Source organism: Protopterus annectens, chromosome 3.part0, assembly GCF_019279795.1.
Source record: "Protopterus annectens isolate FY-2018-M chromosome 3.part0, PAN1.0, whole genome shotgun sequence".
Classification (NCBI taxonomy): Eukaryota; Metazoa; Chordata; order Ceratodontiformes; family Protopteridae; genus Protopterus; species Protopterus annectens.
The window spans coordinates 916,293,990-916,308,282 of NC_056731.1; the positions used below are offsets into that span (position 1 = coordinate 916,293,990).

The 14,293-nt window shown below is 43.3% G+C and overlaps 1 protein-coding gene across 1 annotated transcript in view; it reads left to right on the top strand.

The window, feature by feature from the left end:
- The window catches only part of THOC1 (THO complex 1), a 1,639,837-nt gene that overhangs the window by 1,513,360 nt on the left and 112,184 nt on the right, over positions 1 to 14,293 (top strand). The window contains exons 19-20 of the mRNA XM_044065238.1: positions 6,944 to 7,091; positions 7,181 to 7,262. Coding sequence (XP_043921173.1) covers positions 6,944 to 7,091; positions 7,181 to 7,262 — 230 coding nt within the window. The remainder of the gene's footprint in view (positions 1 to 6,943; positions 7,092 to 7,180; positions 7,263 to 14,293) is intronic.

A 14,293-nucleotide genomic window follows, 5' to 3' on the forward strand; every position in this document is an offset into this window, starting at 1 on the left:
GGCCCAGTTGTGATCCAGGGACCAGATACTGAATTTTGTTATGAAGAGAGATTATGAAATACGTGTGAGATGATAAAATCCCTAGGGTCAAATGCAAAAAAATGCTCCTTCCATTTGGAGGAGAGAGGTTTGGCAGTCCCAAGCTTACACAAATACTGTAAAGAAGTACAATTTAAATTTATATCTAAAACCCACACTATGATTCAAAATGGAAACATAGGCCTGGTTGAAAGAATAAATACCTGGTCACAAGTTCGGTGTAGAGAGGAAGATGGTAGTCATTTAGGTGAAGTATTTAAAAACATGATGGGAATATACTGAGTTGGAACCTGTAGGAGTAGCTAAGGGGCAGTTAACAGTCAATCTTAATATGTTACAAAGATGTTGCAAGCAGGACAAGAAAGTGTATTTCTGAGAGTAATTGTGGGAAACCAGAATGGAGTGGAGTTAGGTATGTTATAAGTTTCATTTGAGGGGTGCTGAGATTATGAAGTGCAGGGAACTCTTGTCAGTTTCTGGTGGAATATGATAAATAGGTCAAAGGAGGAAGATAATAAAACTAAAAGTAATAGGAATATAGAGTCTAGAGCAAGCCAAGCAGATAACAGAAAAATAATGAGTATAAATGCAAGACTTTAATTAAAGATGGATAGGTTAAAGAGGTGAGTAAAGCTCAGAATTGGAGGGAAATTAATATTACACTGTTTCTTTCCCTGTAGAGAGATTTGTATAACCCCTAAAATAGCAACTAGGTCCAGAAAATTCAGAATTTTTGCATTCAAGTGTTTGAGTAAATGGAGTGGAGAGAGTTATGTGATAAGTTTCAGACCCTCAAGATTCAACCCAGTACCATATTCATGGGTGACTTCAGCTACCTCAGTATAAACTGGTATACTTACACGACTCAAAATTTACAGACTGAAATAGTCCATGCACCCACTAGAGGTGCAAACATACTTCACCTGATACTTGCAAACTTGGAAGAATCCTTTACCCTCCCTAGAGCAGTGTTCTCTCTGGTAAGTTCAGACTACAAAGCTGTCTCCTTGTTAATAAAAAGCAAACCACCCTGGTGGAATTTGGACATAAACAGGTTGTACATCAAAAGAAAAAAGTAATCGATTAGGAAGCACTATGCCCAGCTTGATATAAACACTCCTCAATCTAAACAAACAACTAAGAGGGCAAATTAAGTCTATTAAAGTCAAGTTTGAGGTAATAGCCTCCCATGCAGAGGACACCATAAGACTTTAAAAATCTTTAACTGTGTACAAAACCTCAAAGGTGGCACACATCAGTTTATAGAACTGATTGCAGGTCGAGCCAACTACATGGAGATGAAAGGTAATAGCAAATCTGCTGGCAGACAAATCCAAATCCAGTTTTAACCCTATGTCCCCCCCCAAGCTGCCCTCAGAAAATACCATCAAACAATCCCCCCCCCCCCAGCTATCAGTAGAGAGCAGGTCCAGGTATGCTCTTTAAGGCCAAAAACACTGCATTGATGGGTCCCTATAGTATCCCAGGGTGCCTCCTAAAGAGCCTGAAACATGACCTATCAGGAGTAATTGAGTCACTGTTTAACCATAGCCTCCAGGCTGGCTTGAGCCACATAAATGGAGAACTGCAACAGACATTCCTCTGCACAAGGATGGGCCATCAACGGACCCTTGGAACTACAGACCCAAGTCTGACTAGTCTCATATGCAAAGCCATGGAAACAATGATCATGGAAATGATTACAAGCATATAGAAAACCTTCAAACACTGGATCCAACCCAGTTTGGTTTTGTCATGGGTAGATTATACCTACTCAACCTAGTGGACTTCCTTGAGAAGGTCACCAAGGCAATGAATGAAGGCAAAATGATGCATACTTCTTACCTTGACCTGGCTCAGGCATTTGATTACAGTTCCCCACTTGGTATTGTAAAGAAACTCATAGATACCGGCATAAACCCTTATGTTATGTGCTTGTATAGCCAGCTGTCACACACATAGAACCCAGGAATGTAGGATAGGGTAGACCACCTCCACAGTGAGGCTGGTCATTAGTGGATTCCCTCAAACTACTGTGCTGGGTCTCCTCCTTTTTTGGCATCTTCTTCTTCTAAATCAAAGCCAGTGTCAAGGGGCCTCTGGCTGGCTAAGTTTGCAGACTGCAAACATGAGCAGTTATAGAATCCCCCCTAAGACACTAACATTCTACAGGAAGGAAAGAATAATACAGACAAATGAGTGGTGCCAAAGCCACAGCTTAAAACTCGATGCCAAGAAATGCATAATTGTATCTTTTGGGAAGTTAGTCACCCTAGGAAATTACCTCATCGATAACACACCCCCTAAGAGCAGAACCAACAGGCAGGGATTTGATTACATGTGTAGATGGTAGTCTGGCTTTTGACCAACAAATGTCTAAGGTCGTAAGGAAATCACTCTAAGTTGCTAAACTTGCAAGCAGGGGCATGTCATGTAGGTCCAAGGAAATCATCATTCCACTGTATTCGGTTTTATCAGGCCCATCACTGAATACACCTCCTCCTTCAGTATGTATCTGACCAAGCACATACAACAAATGGAATGTCCACAGATGTTTCTCACAAAGAGAATACATAATATAAGCAACATATCCTATGCAAATCCCCTCAAAGCCCTATCTCTGTACTCTGTTTCCTACAGATTTTTGAGAGGTGATCTATCCCTGGCATACTTGGTATTGTTGGATCCCACTCTGACAGACCTTCTGCATGTCTGCAAAATGAATAGCATCAAAATTGCTGTATCTAAGGATTTAAACATTGTTTGCGACATAAGTAGGATTTATTGGAGGAACAGGTATGTGTTTCGGAGATTAGTTCTTATCTGGAACAGGCTTCCCATCCATGTAAAACAGAGCTCTTGCCTAGCCCTTTTCAAGAGAAACCTTGACCAAGGGATGGGAAATTGGAAGTACACCTTGGGTCTAGCACCTATGTCTGTAATGGATAAAGGTTGTCTGTAAATCTTACCCAAGCTTACATATACCCCTTAAAATAACTTCGCTTAATGGTTAAGGTGTTTACCTTACAGACACAAGATGCAGGGTTTGATTCTCGCTTGGTTTAATTGGCTAGACTCAAAATGGTCTACAAAGGCAGTTAGTCTAGTATGAATCTATAAGTCTATCTAAGACATGCAAACTTGCAGGATATAATTAGGATGCTTGACCAAGCTTATAAAGGCCCATATGTTGGTTAGCCTATCTATGAACCTGTAAGTATTTTTATACATCAGAGAGACAGAGTAGGATATATCCAGAGGGCTAATAGAACTTGCTGGAGGTGTGAGGATAGGCAAGAGGGTGATTGGAGGCACATATTCTGGACATGTGCTAAGTTACAAACGTTTAAGAGGGATCTGAAAGAACTCATTCAAAAATAATGGAAAGGGATTAACAGGTTAAGGAAATTGTTTGTTTAAGATGGATAGAGTAGAGGAAGGTGAAAATATATGTGGGAGTACTAGTATCGTTGATATTTAACACTGACTAAAAAAGAAATAAGAAAATGGAAAACAAATAAGGAGCCTAGCATTAGAGAACTTAAAAAGATGGCAGAGAAAACGAAAGAAGTAGGAAGAAAAATACTGAAGCAAAGGCCAAGTAAACTCCATAGATAAAGTGGAAGCTTTGATATGCAAAAAAATGGAAAGGCATAATTTTAGAAATAGGAAGTACTGCAAGGGAATATGAGTAGTAAATAAAATAAACCAAAGTATGGCCCAACAAGATTATCTGGACGAATAGATGCTATGTGGAGAAGGCATAGATGTTAATGATAATTGAGTAATAAAGGAAAATGCTACTGTAACTCCTGGTAATAGGTTGAGCTTACTGTGTAAAAGGATGTATGTAAGGGATTATGGAGGAGCTTAAAAAGTGTATAGTTTACAGGAAAACCACCAGGAGATGAGTGTACCATGCATGTGGACTGCACAGATCGATGTAAAAATTATATTATAATAAACTATGTTAAAATAAGAAAATATGGAACCTGTTCCTTTCACACAGTTGGTCTTTCTGATAGGTTCCCCCACTATCCTTCTACCAGTCTCAAGCCTTTCTCTTTCCTGCCAGTGCTACAACCAGTCATTATACCTCTTAATCTTATCTTTGATTTGTGTACTAGTCGCTGGTACAGGTAACATGTCTGAGAATGCCACCTCCAGTCCTCTCTTCTGCCATCTCTCTCTTCCTCTCCCAGCTCCCTGGCCCTATGTTGTACCATCTCTGTTGTCTCCTTTGACAAGATCATAGTTGCCTAAATGCTTCCCCCCTCCCATTGATCACTTTTTATATGTTCCTACATTTTACTGAGATTAAATCTTGAGACTGGTTTCACTGAAATTGGTTATCTCCTTTCCTGTATGCCTGAACTCATAATCCCCTTTATGATTGAGTTGCGAAAAAAACAAAAAACATCTTCCATGTTCCCACACTGGTTCACTACCACATTAGGAGAGGGTGCTTAGTCCATGAAGTCAGTTAGTAGTGCTGTCACTGTCTTGGTTTAGATTTCAGCCCTGATCATGAAAAAACTTGCTGTATTCATAGTTAGCTCAGCAGCACAGAGGCAGGGTGTTCATTTACATCACCAGCAACCTTAGTACAAGAACAGACTTGAGCCATATAATGGGCCATATAGTGAGATAGGATGAAGTGGCCAGTGGCCAGCTCACCTATATCAATGGGAGGTTTTGAGGAAGCCCAGTGCCTGTGTGAACTTGGGTTGTGACCAGAAACCTCACAGGTCATCCACTTATATTATTCGGGGAGGCAGCAATATCTGATGTTATTGCAAAAGCCACTTCCTAAGATAAGAACTTTGAATAGCAACCTTATGGATTATGGCTCCTGGCACCATGCATGCCAATCCCAAGGGATCTCCATGCTCCACAGAGCTACAAATGAGTTACTGTCGCAGTCAACTTCATGAGGAGTTGTGGGTCCAGAAGCCTGTATGGCACAGAGAGGAGGAAAAGTAAAATAAATTCCTGTATCCAGTCCCAAATCATCTAACCTATCAAATCATGAGCAAAGCCCCACACTTATTGTCTGTATTGCTTGGGGGGGGGGTGATGTGAAGTACTACCATAAATGCCATTGATTTAAACTGGCCAGCTAAACATGTAGGAGGTAGAAGCACCTGATGTGCTTCACAGAGGATGATGGTGTCTGATGGTCCCAGACGCAACATTCCTTGAGCAGCCACAGAGCAATATTTGAAGACAAAGGAAATGGAAGGTCAACATTGGTTACTCCTTCCTATAGGAAAACTCATCTGCAAATTTGCCTTTTTGCTCCTTGATGTCACATCCTGTCCCCTTATTTGGTGGGAACTTCATTTTCTCTTCTTTTCTACTTCAGCAGGTGATGAAGATCCTGGGAGACATGCATTCCCCAGGAACCACTTTTGAGGGGGTGCATCTTGTGTAAGCACTACTAGCCCGCATTGTCAAATGAAAAGCATGTCTTTGCACCTGGCTTGCTTTAGCAGAATAGTCGTTGGAGTCCCCGCAGGCTAAAACTTGATTTTGTTAGGGACAAAGGACTTAATCCCCATGACTCCACTGCTTCAGTAGGACTTGTTAGCACTGAATGAGGAGGGTGCAGCTGTCTTCCCAGTCTAGGGCTGTGACTCAGGCCTGAACCTATCTCTCCATTTCCAAACTGTATCCAACCACTGACATATAGCTTTGGGAGTCTTCCCAAGACTTGATATTGCAGCAGTGACTACAAAGAATGTAGTACAGTTACGGCAGAACTTAATAGTTGTAACTGTTCAAGATCATCACTGTTATAGTACCCTTTCCCTTCCTCCTACCCTTCTTTCTTTTTTTTTCTTCTGATAATTGCCTGAAACTTGCCTGGGGTTAGGGTAGGCACCCTCAACCTACACCTGCTCTATGGCGTACTTCCCTCCTGCTATTCTCTATCTTATGATGAGTCATGTGAGCATATAGGATTATGAGGCATTTGATCCTTGAGCAAGTAAAACCCTGAAGACGGCACCATCTGACAACTCTTTTGTACCCCTCATGTCCTAACTTTGGTTAGATGGTTAGAGAGGACATGTGCTGGCTAGGTGAGGGCAAACTTCTCTTGTAGTTTGGCTGACCATGAACTCATGCAGGCAGGAATTCCCAAGAGTCAGAAGTGTAGTAATGATCTACTTGAACATCTGCAATTGAGGTAAGTTCTGATAACAGCTGTACTTTCGACTGCTTTCAATATACTGTATGTCAGTGTATGCTTAACACACGTATTACTCAAATTTGTAACCATCTGTCTTGTACTTCTCTTTCACTTTGTCAACTGTCTTTATTACAGATTCTACTGTTTGTGGTGTTATCACCTAAGCTGTGCCTGCAGTTGGTCTAGTGAGACCAGTGCACTACTTCAATAAGCTATTTTAAAATAAAAATAAGCTGTGTCCATTGGTACAGTTTAGAATGTGTTTATCTTACCAAATGTCTGTGTGTATAAAATTCTGCCTAAGAAGTAAATGGGTAGCATTTATAGTTTTGAAACAGGGGGGTGTAACATGTATAGTTTTAAAATATTTGGCATATCTGGCCTGTGTAAGACTTCAGAATGTATGTCTGAAGCTGGGCATGTGTAATGGGTGTCCATATTTTCATTCTGTCAAAGTTATAAGCAGGATAAAGAAGACTTACTTGTTGAACTGGATGTTTTGAAGGTCTGGAGTTCATGTACACATAATTTTGCTTTTCAGCAAAAACATTAATGTGGTGGCCCAGTTCATCAGTACGTCTCATCAGAGATTTTTCGTTCCATCCCAGAGTCAGTTTTGTGGCATTTACCTTTTTAAAATGTTTCTGATGATATTCTGTTTCATTGTATATAAAATATTAACAGTTTAATGTGTGTGCATTTTTTCCCCAGAGTTGTGAACAATTCCAATTATGGATGGCGAGCTTTGAGACTGTTAGCTCGTAGAAGTCCTCATTTCTTCCAACCAACAAATCAGCAGTTTAAGAGTTTACCCGAGTATCTAGAGAACATGGTCATCAAATTAGCCAAGGAGCTACCTGTATGAAAACTCTTAAATATTTTTTTTTCATTTGAAAAAGTGTAGAACTAGCAACATTTTAGTTGAATTTGTTTCTTTTATGTTCATAGCCTCCCTCTGAAGAAATAAAAACAGTGGAAGATGACGAGGATGATGAAGAAAATGATGCATTACTGAAAGAAAGCAATGAAAGTAAGGTTTCAGATGATATAATACCGTGTGATAAAGAAGCAGTAATATGCTGAACTGTGATTTGCAATCCCGAGTTCTGCAGTATAAAAAGCATGAATGCTTGGGTTTGTTTAGTGATTCTGTAGACTGCTGAATCGATTTAGGAGAGGATGCAGCTCTCCAGTTTTTAGCTATATGTTTATTAAGAGTGCTGTAAGCATCTGCGGGAGTGGTTGATGACAGCACTGGATGTTTATTCTTTCTTCAAACAGTATAAACAACACCTTTCCTGTAAATGAAGGCAAGATCTTAAATTGACTGCAGCCAATATTACGCAATTTCCCAGATTTTTTTTTTTTTTTACATTTGGTTCACCATTTTTGTTAGATTGTCTTTTTATTGGCACCATTAACAAACTCATAAAATAGGCAGCAAATGCAAAAATATAGTTCATAACCACCAGTAAAAAAGATGGTCATAGTAGGGAAGCAAGACCCACCATTACAGAACAGTAGCACAGAACCAGCAGTCTTGGGGGTGTAATGGATAGAGAGGGTACAGATCCTTCTGATTTCTAGCTCATGAGGATCTGGGACTTTACATTAGCTACCACTGCAACTGAACTGTCTTACATCAACTGTAATCAGAATAGGCTCCACTAATGCAGCTTACAAGCAGTGAGCAAGCAGAAAAGTTGGGGGCAGGAATCAAAAGAGCAGTCCAAGTCTTGATAATAGCTGGCCTACCTTTGTAGGTGATATCAAAACAATAATACTTGACCAAAGTATCATCAAGTCACAGGCCCTCTCAAAGTTTTTTTCCATTGTATATGTTGGATGGGCTGAGATCAGGTTGCCATTTCCCAGAATTTCTTAATTCTTCTGTTAATTATTTTTTCATATTGTTTGTAGAGGATGTTTAATTGAAGCAGCCAATACTTGATTGATGGTAATGATAGTACATTTGCATGTTTTCTTGAAGTGTTAGCAGATTCTTTCATCCTTGAATTGGCTTATTACCTCAGTGCAGTCATGAACAGTAGTTTTAAGATTGCTTTATATAAATTGAAAATAGATATTGTGTGAGCCACTAGAATTGTACAATTAAAGCCACATAAGGAAGGCATCATTGCCTTACCTGTATATTGTTTGAGCCACTAGAATTGTACCATTTAAACTATATAAGGAAATTAGCAGTGCATTACCTTTCATTGTCATGGACACTTGTAGTGCTAACATTTGTGGACATGACATTGGGTGTGTTTCTCTTGTTCATTTGGCATTGTTTTCTGAAGATGATGCCAGTCAGGGGCAGCACATACCAAACTCCAGTACATTCTGTCACACTTCACATCAGTAGAACATGCCTAACCAGTGAGCTTTGCTTAATTTTTCTGCTGCATGTCCAGTCTAGAGCTTAATTCTGACTCTCATCAGTGAAATATTCCCATATTTAACATATAGAGCAAATCTAAGTGCATTTATGGTTGAGAGGTAATGTGCCAAGGCCCATACTGGCATTTTGTCTTCCCTATAGTAGAGAACCCTGTTGTTAAGTACTGCCAAAAATGCTGGCAGTTCAACCCAGCCAACTGCAGATGGAGGGGAAATTCATGGGCTATCTCATTACTAATAGAATGGTGACAATTGAAATGTTATTGCTTTGGAGATCAGCAAGAGGTTCTAACCTTCAGGGCATGGTCTTGTACCATTACAAGATCTAAATGACAGAGGGGTAGGCCTTGATCAGATTCCTCAACTATTCGGTATTGAAGCCGACTCAGCCACATTTACCAGACTCTCTGATCCTATTCGCAAGCTCCACCCTTTACCCATAATGCCCCATTCATGGCAGGCAACCTGCTATACCCCAGATCTTGTTTGCTGTTATATCAATACAGATGGAGATCCTTCTCAGAGAGCTTTTTGGGTGTTACATTCCTCTTCTGTAAGTCAAATTTCAAATGTCTTTCAAACTTCTTTAAACTTCCGTTTCTCACATCATCCACCTCCATCACCTAGTTTTCTGAGTTTTCTTGTGTTAGTTTCACTTTCTACTTTCCCTTCTACCTTAAGGTAACTGTCAGTATCATTGGTGTTACCTGTCCTCCTCATTTATTTATTTTTTCTACCTTATACAGAGTATCCTCTTTACCCTACCATTGTTGGTAGTCCATAAAAAAAACTTTTTTTGCCTTTCTTTAGACATGTCTGAAGAACTGACAGGTTTTAAAAAAAGCACTTCCTGTAGGCACAAGATCCCTAGCTCTGATGCCCACTGAGTGTGTGTTTACAGCTTAGGAGCTTCTCACCTAAACACGGACTTCTCTATTTATGCAGCCTTTAATTCCAGGGCCCTTAGTGAGTGTTGGAACAAGATAGTTCTAAAGAGTTTGCTGCCACCTTCTTCTTCATCATCTTCGGCTCAGACCCGCACAAAGTTATACAACGCCTCTTCCGAGGAGAAAGAATCACAAAAGCGGTCTCCAACCCGCTCTCTCAAGTCTACTCCGTTTTCGGAACTTCATACAAAAATTCAAAAGAAATCAGATCCGACTTCCTCAGATATGAAGCAAAAACAGTCTGATCCCACATCCTTGGATCTGACAACTTCTGTAAGTCTCTAAGGACCTGGTCCCTAGGATTCTTGGTAGAGCCTGTTTCTCCTCTGCTCCATTCTCCTTTCCTCCAAGAGACTCCAAGAAGAGTGCGTCAGCCCCAGTCCACCACTTTCTCCATCAGGTCCTCCAGGAGCTTTTCAGAAGCCGAAGTGGATAGGATGATGAAGATGTCCTTACATTTCACTGTTGCAGTATTCATTACAATAAGGAATCTGATATTGTTAAGCTTCATTCATTCCTTACGCCTGAGTTATCTGTTCCGACCTCGGAACCGAGCCAGCCATCTTCCAAGGTCGCGACAGCCACAAACTCTCGGACTAAACTCTTACCCACAGTTCCCCTCACCCTACCTCAGATTTCATTTGCCGCGTCACCATTCAGTCGTGTCAAGCCACTTCTCTTGAGCTAAGTAAACTTCTTTGATAATACTTTATCGTATTACAGTTATTTTCTGTTCTAAATTGGTTGAATAGTTCTCTATCCTATCGCATCCAGAAACTCTTTTTGGTTTTCTCTAGCCCTTCTTTCTTACCATGAGGTAACTCCTTTACTATCGTTGGTAAATTCTTTCCTGCCTTACCCTTGGGTATTTCTTGTACCATTGTTGGTACCTTCTTCCTCCTTCCTCCTATCATAGCAGAGAAAAAAGATAGTCTGAGATTTAAAAGATGTGTGGATTGTGGGCATAAATTGCCTATTTCAGATGCACATGCATTATGTGTTTATTGTTTGGGTGTGCCTCACTTGGCTGTTGACCCACCTTGCGGGATTTGTGCTAATTTTTCTAACACGACTTTGGTGGCAAGGAAAAATAAGCTGATTTTAAAGGGACTACTTAAATCTTCCTTTTCAGAGGCTATTTCTGGGGCGGAGGCTTCAACCCCTCCTAGTTCCCATAAGAAAAGAGATGGACCCAAGAAGGCCAAGTCTCTCCCATTGTCTCCTGCTGGGGACAACCAGGAACTGAGACCTAAGAAGGCCAAACTTTTGAGTTTGGATTTGACTTCCTCTGCCCCAGGGCTTTCCGTGCCTAGATCCTCGGCACCGGAGCCTTCGGCACCACCCATTACTTCGGCACCGAGTTTTGTGCCCTATACCTCATCGGAACCTAGAGGACCTTTTCCTTGTGGTTTTCTCCTGGCCATAGTAACAGCAACACTGGTTTGTGGACCTTAACTGATATCCTACAACTTTGACCATCAGTCTGGGAGCATCCAGATACGTTTAAAATAATACCACTGAAGTATGTGTCCCTGTGAATAACTACTACATGATAAGCTAGACTTTTTGATTAATGTTAGAGTCTATAATATAACAGGTAAATACAGTTGTTTCCCGCTAGTCACTGCAAAAAGGCAGACGCCAGCAGCCCCAAATCTTTCTCTTTGGGCTACCCTCACTTCTCATACTGTCTCTGTGCTTATTCTCCCTTTCCTACTTTGCTCTTCCTCTAAACACGTCTAGTCTCTCTATTGCTAGTATTTTTGCCCTGTTTTACTGCCTGTAGTCTCTTACTTACTGCCATTGTAAATATATGATCTGAAGTAGTTAACTTCATTTGATCAGCAACCTGTGGGTATCGGTTCCGTCCTGGATCCGAGCCGGCAGCTTTCCAAGCTAAAGATCCAAGCTCCTCCCCCCTTACCCATAATACCCTGCTACCTCCTTCCAGTCCCCAGATCGTGTTTGCCGCGGCTTTAACAAGGACAAGTTACGAGCTCCTGGCGGTTAGGTAGGAAGTATTTGTCAAATTTTGACTTTTTGGTAAAATTAGAGAAGTGTGTGTTTGTGTTTAGTTTAAACCCATTAGCTTAGCTTAATTTTAATATATTCACCCTTCCCCTTATTCTTATTTGTCTGTGTGTGTGGTTGTGGGTTTTTGTTATGGCCAAAGGCCCTAAGGCCATTTTTTCCAAGTGCTCTGAGTGTGGCCATAAGCTCTCCCAAGCCGATGGCCACACTCAGTGCATTCTTTGCCTGGAGGTAGCGCACTTGTCATCCGGCTGCCATATTTGCGCACCCTTTAACCCCCGGGCTGTGAGGGATAGGAGGAACAAACTGATCCTGGCGGGTCTTTTGCCCGCGGATTCTGCTTCTTCCTCCTTTCCCTCAGTGGCTCCAGCCACGGCTGTGGCTGTTCAGCCAGCTGTACTATCTCCCCTGGCTGGGACCTCCCACCATTTCCCAGGGAGAGAAGGAGGCAAAAAGAAAAGAGAGGAGAGAGAGAGAGATAGGGATAGAGAAAAACATAGGAGTCACAAGCGGCGGGCCGACTCTGCCCCCTCGGTCCCGCCGGCTAAACATGCTTCTCCACTTAAGATTTCTGGGTCTTTCCCCTCTCGGCTCCGTTCCCCATGTTTCTCGTCGGAGGAGGAGCTCCGGCCATCTTCGAGGTCGTCGTGGCGGCCTCTTCTAGGTCCACACGAAGCCTTTCAGACGCTGACATGGACCGGATGATGCGTCGCTTCCTACAAGCCCAGAAGCAGATGGGAGTGCTCCTGCCTCACCCCCCTCCGGTGGGGAGCTCGGCCCCATTTTTTGCCCCCATAGCTCCTTTTCCGATCCATTATCAGGTTTCGGAGCCAACGTCTGATCCGAGTAGTCTTGGAGTCAGGGAGTCAGCGCCGACAGTAGTTGCTACTTCACCGGCCATGCCCTCGAGTTTGATGGATCCCTTTTCGGATCCGAGCTCTCGGAGCCGAGAGCCGCGTGTCAGATCCGAGGGGGTGGGTGTGTCTTTGGCTCCGTTGCGGTCAGAGCACACTTCCCTTTCGGGTCCGATTGCTTCAGCTCTGACTCCGATCCCCACGTCGGATCCAAGGGTGTTACTCATGGAACTCAGGGAGAGCGGTTCACCTTCGGCCTTTGACGTGGTGGAGAGGGTTCTCTCGAGAGGTTCGAGACCCCTTGCTCATGCTACAGATCTAGCTACCATTCCCTCACAGATGGGCTTGTCTTCCATCATCTGGCTCCAGGGACAGCCTGCGTCGAAGCCCCAGTCAGTCCCACTGGAGGAACATGACCCTGTTGGTGAGCCCTCCTCAGACAGTCTCGCCAAGGAGGTCCCTCACAAACGGAAGTGTAAGAGGAGGCACTTGGACTCCCTCGAGTCCCTAATGGAAGACACCGATTTAGAGGAAGGGGAAGGTTCCCCCAGGTCACCCCCCGAGGGCGTCTCCTTTGGAGACATTATGGAAATGCTGCGCTTAAAAGGGGGGTGGTCAGCCCAAAAGCCTTCCTCGGATGAGTTGGTGTTTCTGGAGGCATTTGAAGCAGGCTCGTCTACCTCTTGGGTGTCCCCTCCGGCCGACTCCCTGGTAGACCTCATTACTACCAGGGCATGGAAGGAGCCGGACACTGTAGAGCCAATCCTCAGGAGGCCAGATAAGATCCTTAGTCCCCCTGTGGATAGGACAGCATGGAGTAAAGGTTCCCCGGTAGATGCCATGGTGGTGGCGGCTGCCTCCAAGAAGGAACTGGCACAGGATAGTTCCTCGGTCCATCCTCCTGATAAGGAGTCAAGGATGATGGATCGCATCAGAAAGCAGATGTTTGCTTCAGCTACCTTTTCCATAAGGGCGCTGAATTACTTGGCCCATGTGATTAGGCTTCAGCGGGATCTGGTGAAGGAATATGCTGCGTCTCCCCCTGAGTCCATGTCGGCTAAGGACAAACAGACCTTCTCGACTCGCATGGCCACTCTAAAATATGTGTCGAACACTTCTATGCGGCTACTCTCCCATGCCACAGAGGGGGCCGCTAGAGCCAGCGGATCAGGCATCGCCTTACAGTGTCACACCTGGCTCCGATTTTGCAGAACCCTTCAAGGCGTCCATCTCGAACGCTCCCTTCGGTCTTACCCTGTTTGGGAAGACTGTCCGCGATAAAAGGTGGACGCCGGCCCAGAGGCGGGGGGGGTGAAGAATTTTGGGTCACAAGAAGCCTTCTCCAATCGACCCATGCAGCAGCCCTGAGGGGTTGCCTGACTGCTCCTCTCTGGAGGCAGTCAGGGGGCATTTTTCGAAGCACCTGGCACTATGGGAGTCCATCACGACAGATCACTGGGTGCTTCGAATAATATCCAGAGGCTACTCTGTTTCCTTCATAACCCTTCCTCCTCAATCGAGGCACCTCCCCGATGTTCCACCCAGTCAGAAGGAGGCTGCAGTTTTAGAAATAAAGAAGCTGCTAGAAAAAAGAGCCATCCAGCACGTCCCCCCAGACCAGTCCGGGTTAGGCAATTACTCCAAGTTCTTTTTGGTGCCAAAAAAGACGGGGGACTTGAGACCAAGTCTCGACCTTTCTACAGTTAACCTCTTCATTGCCAAGGAGAAATTCCAGATGGTCACTCTTCAATCCATTCTCCACCTACTGCCGGAGGAATGACTGGATGTGCTCCATAGACCTCAGGGATGCGTACTACCACATTTTC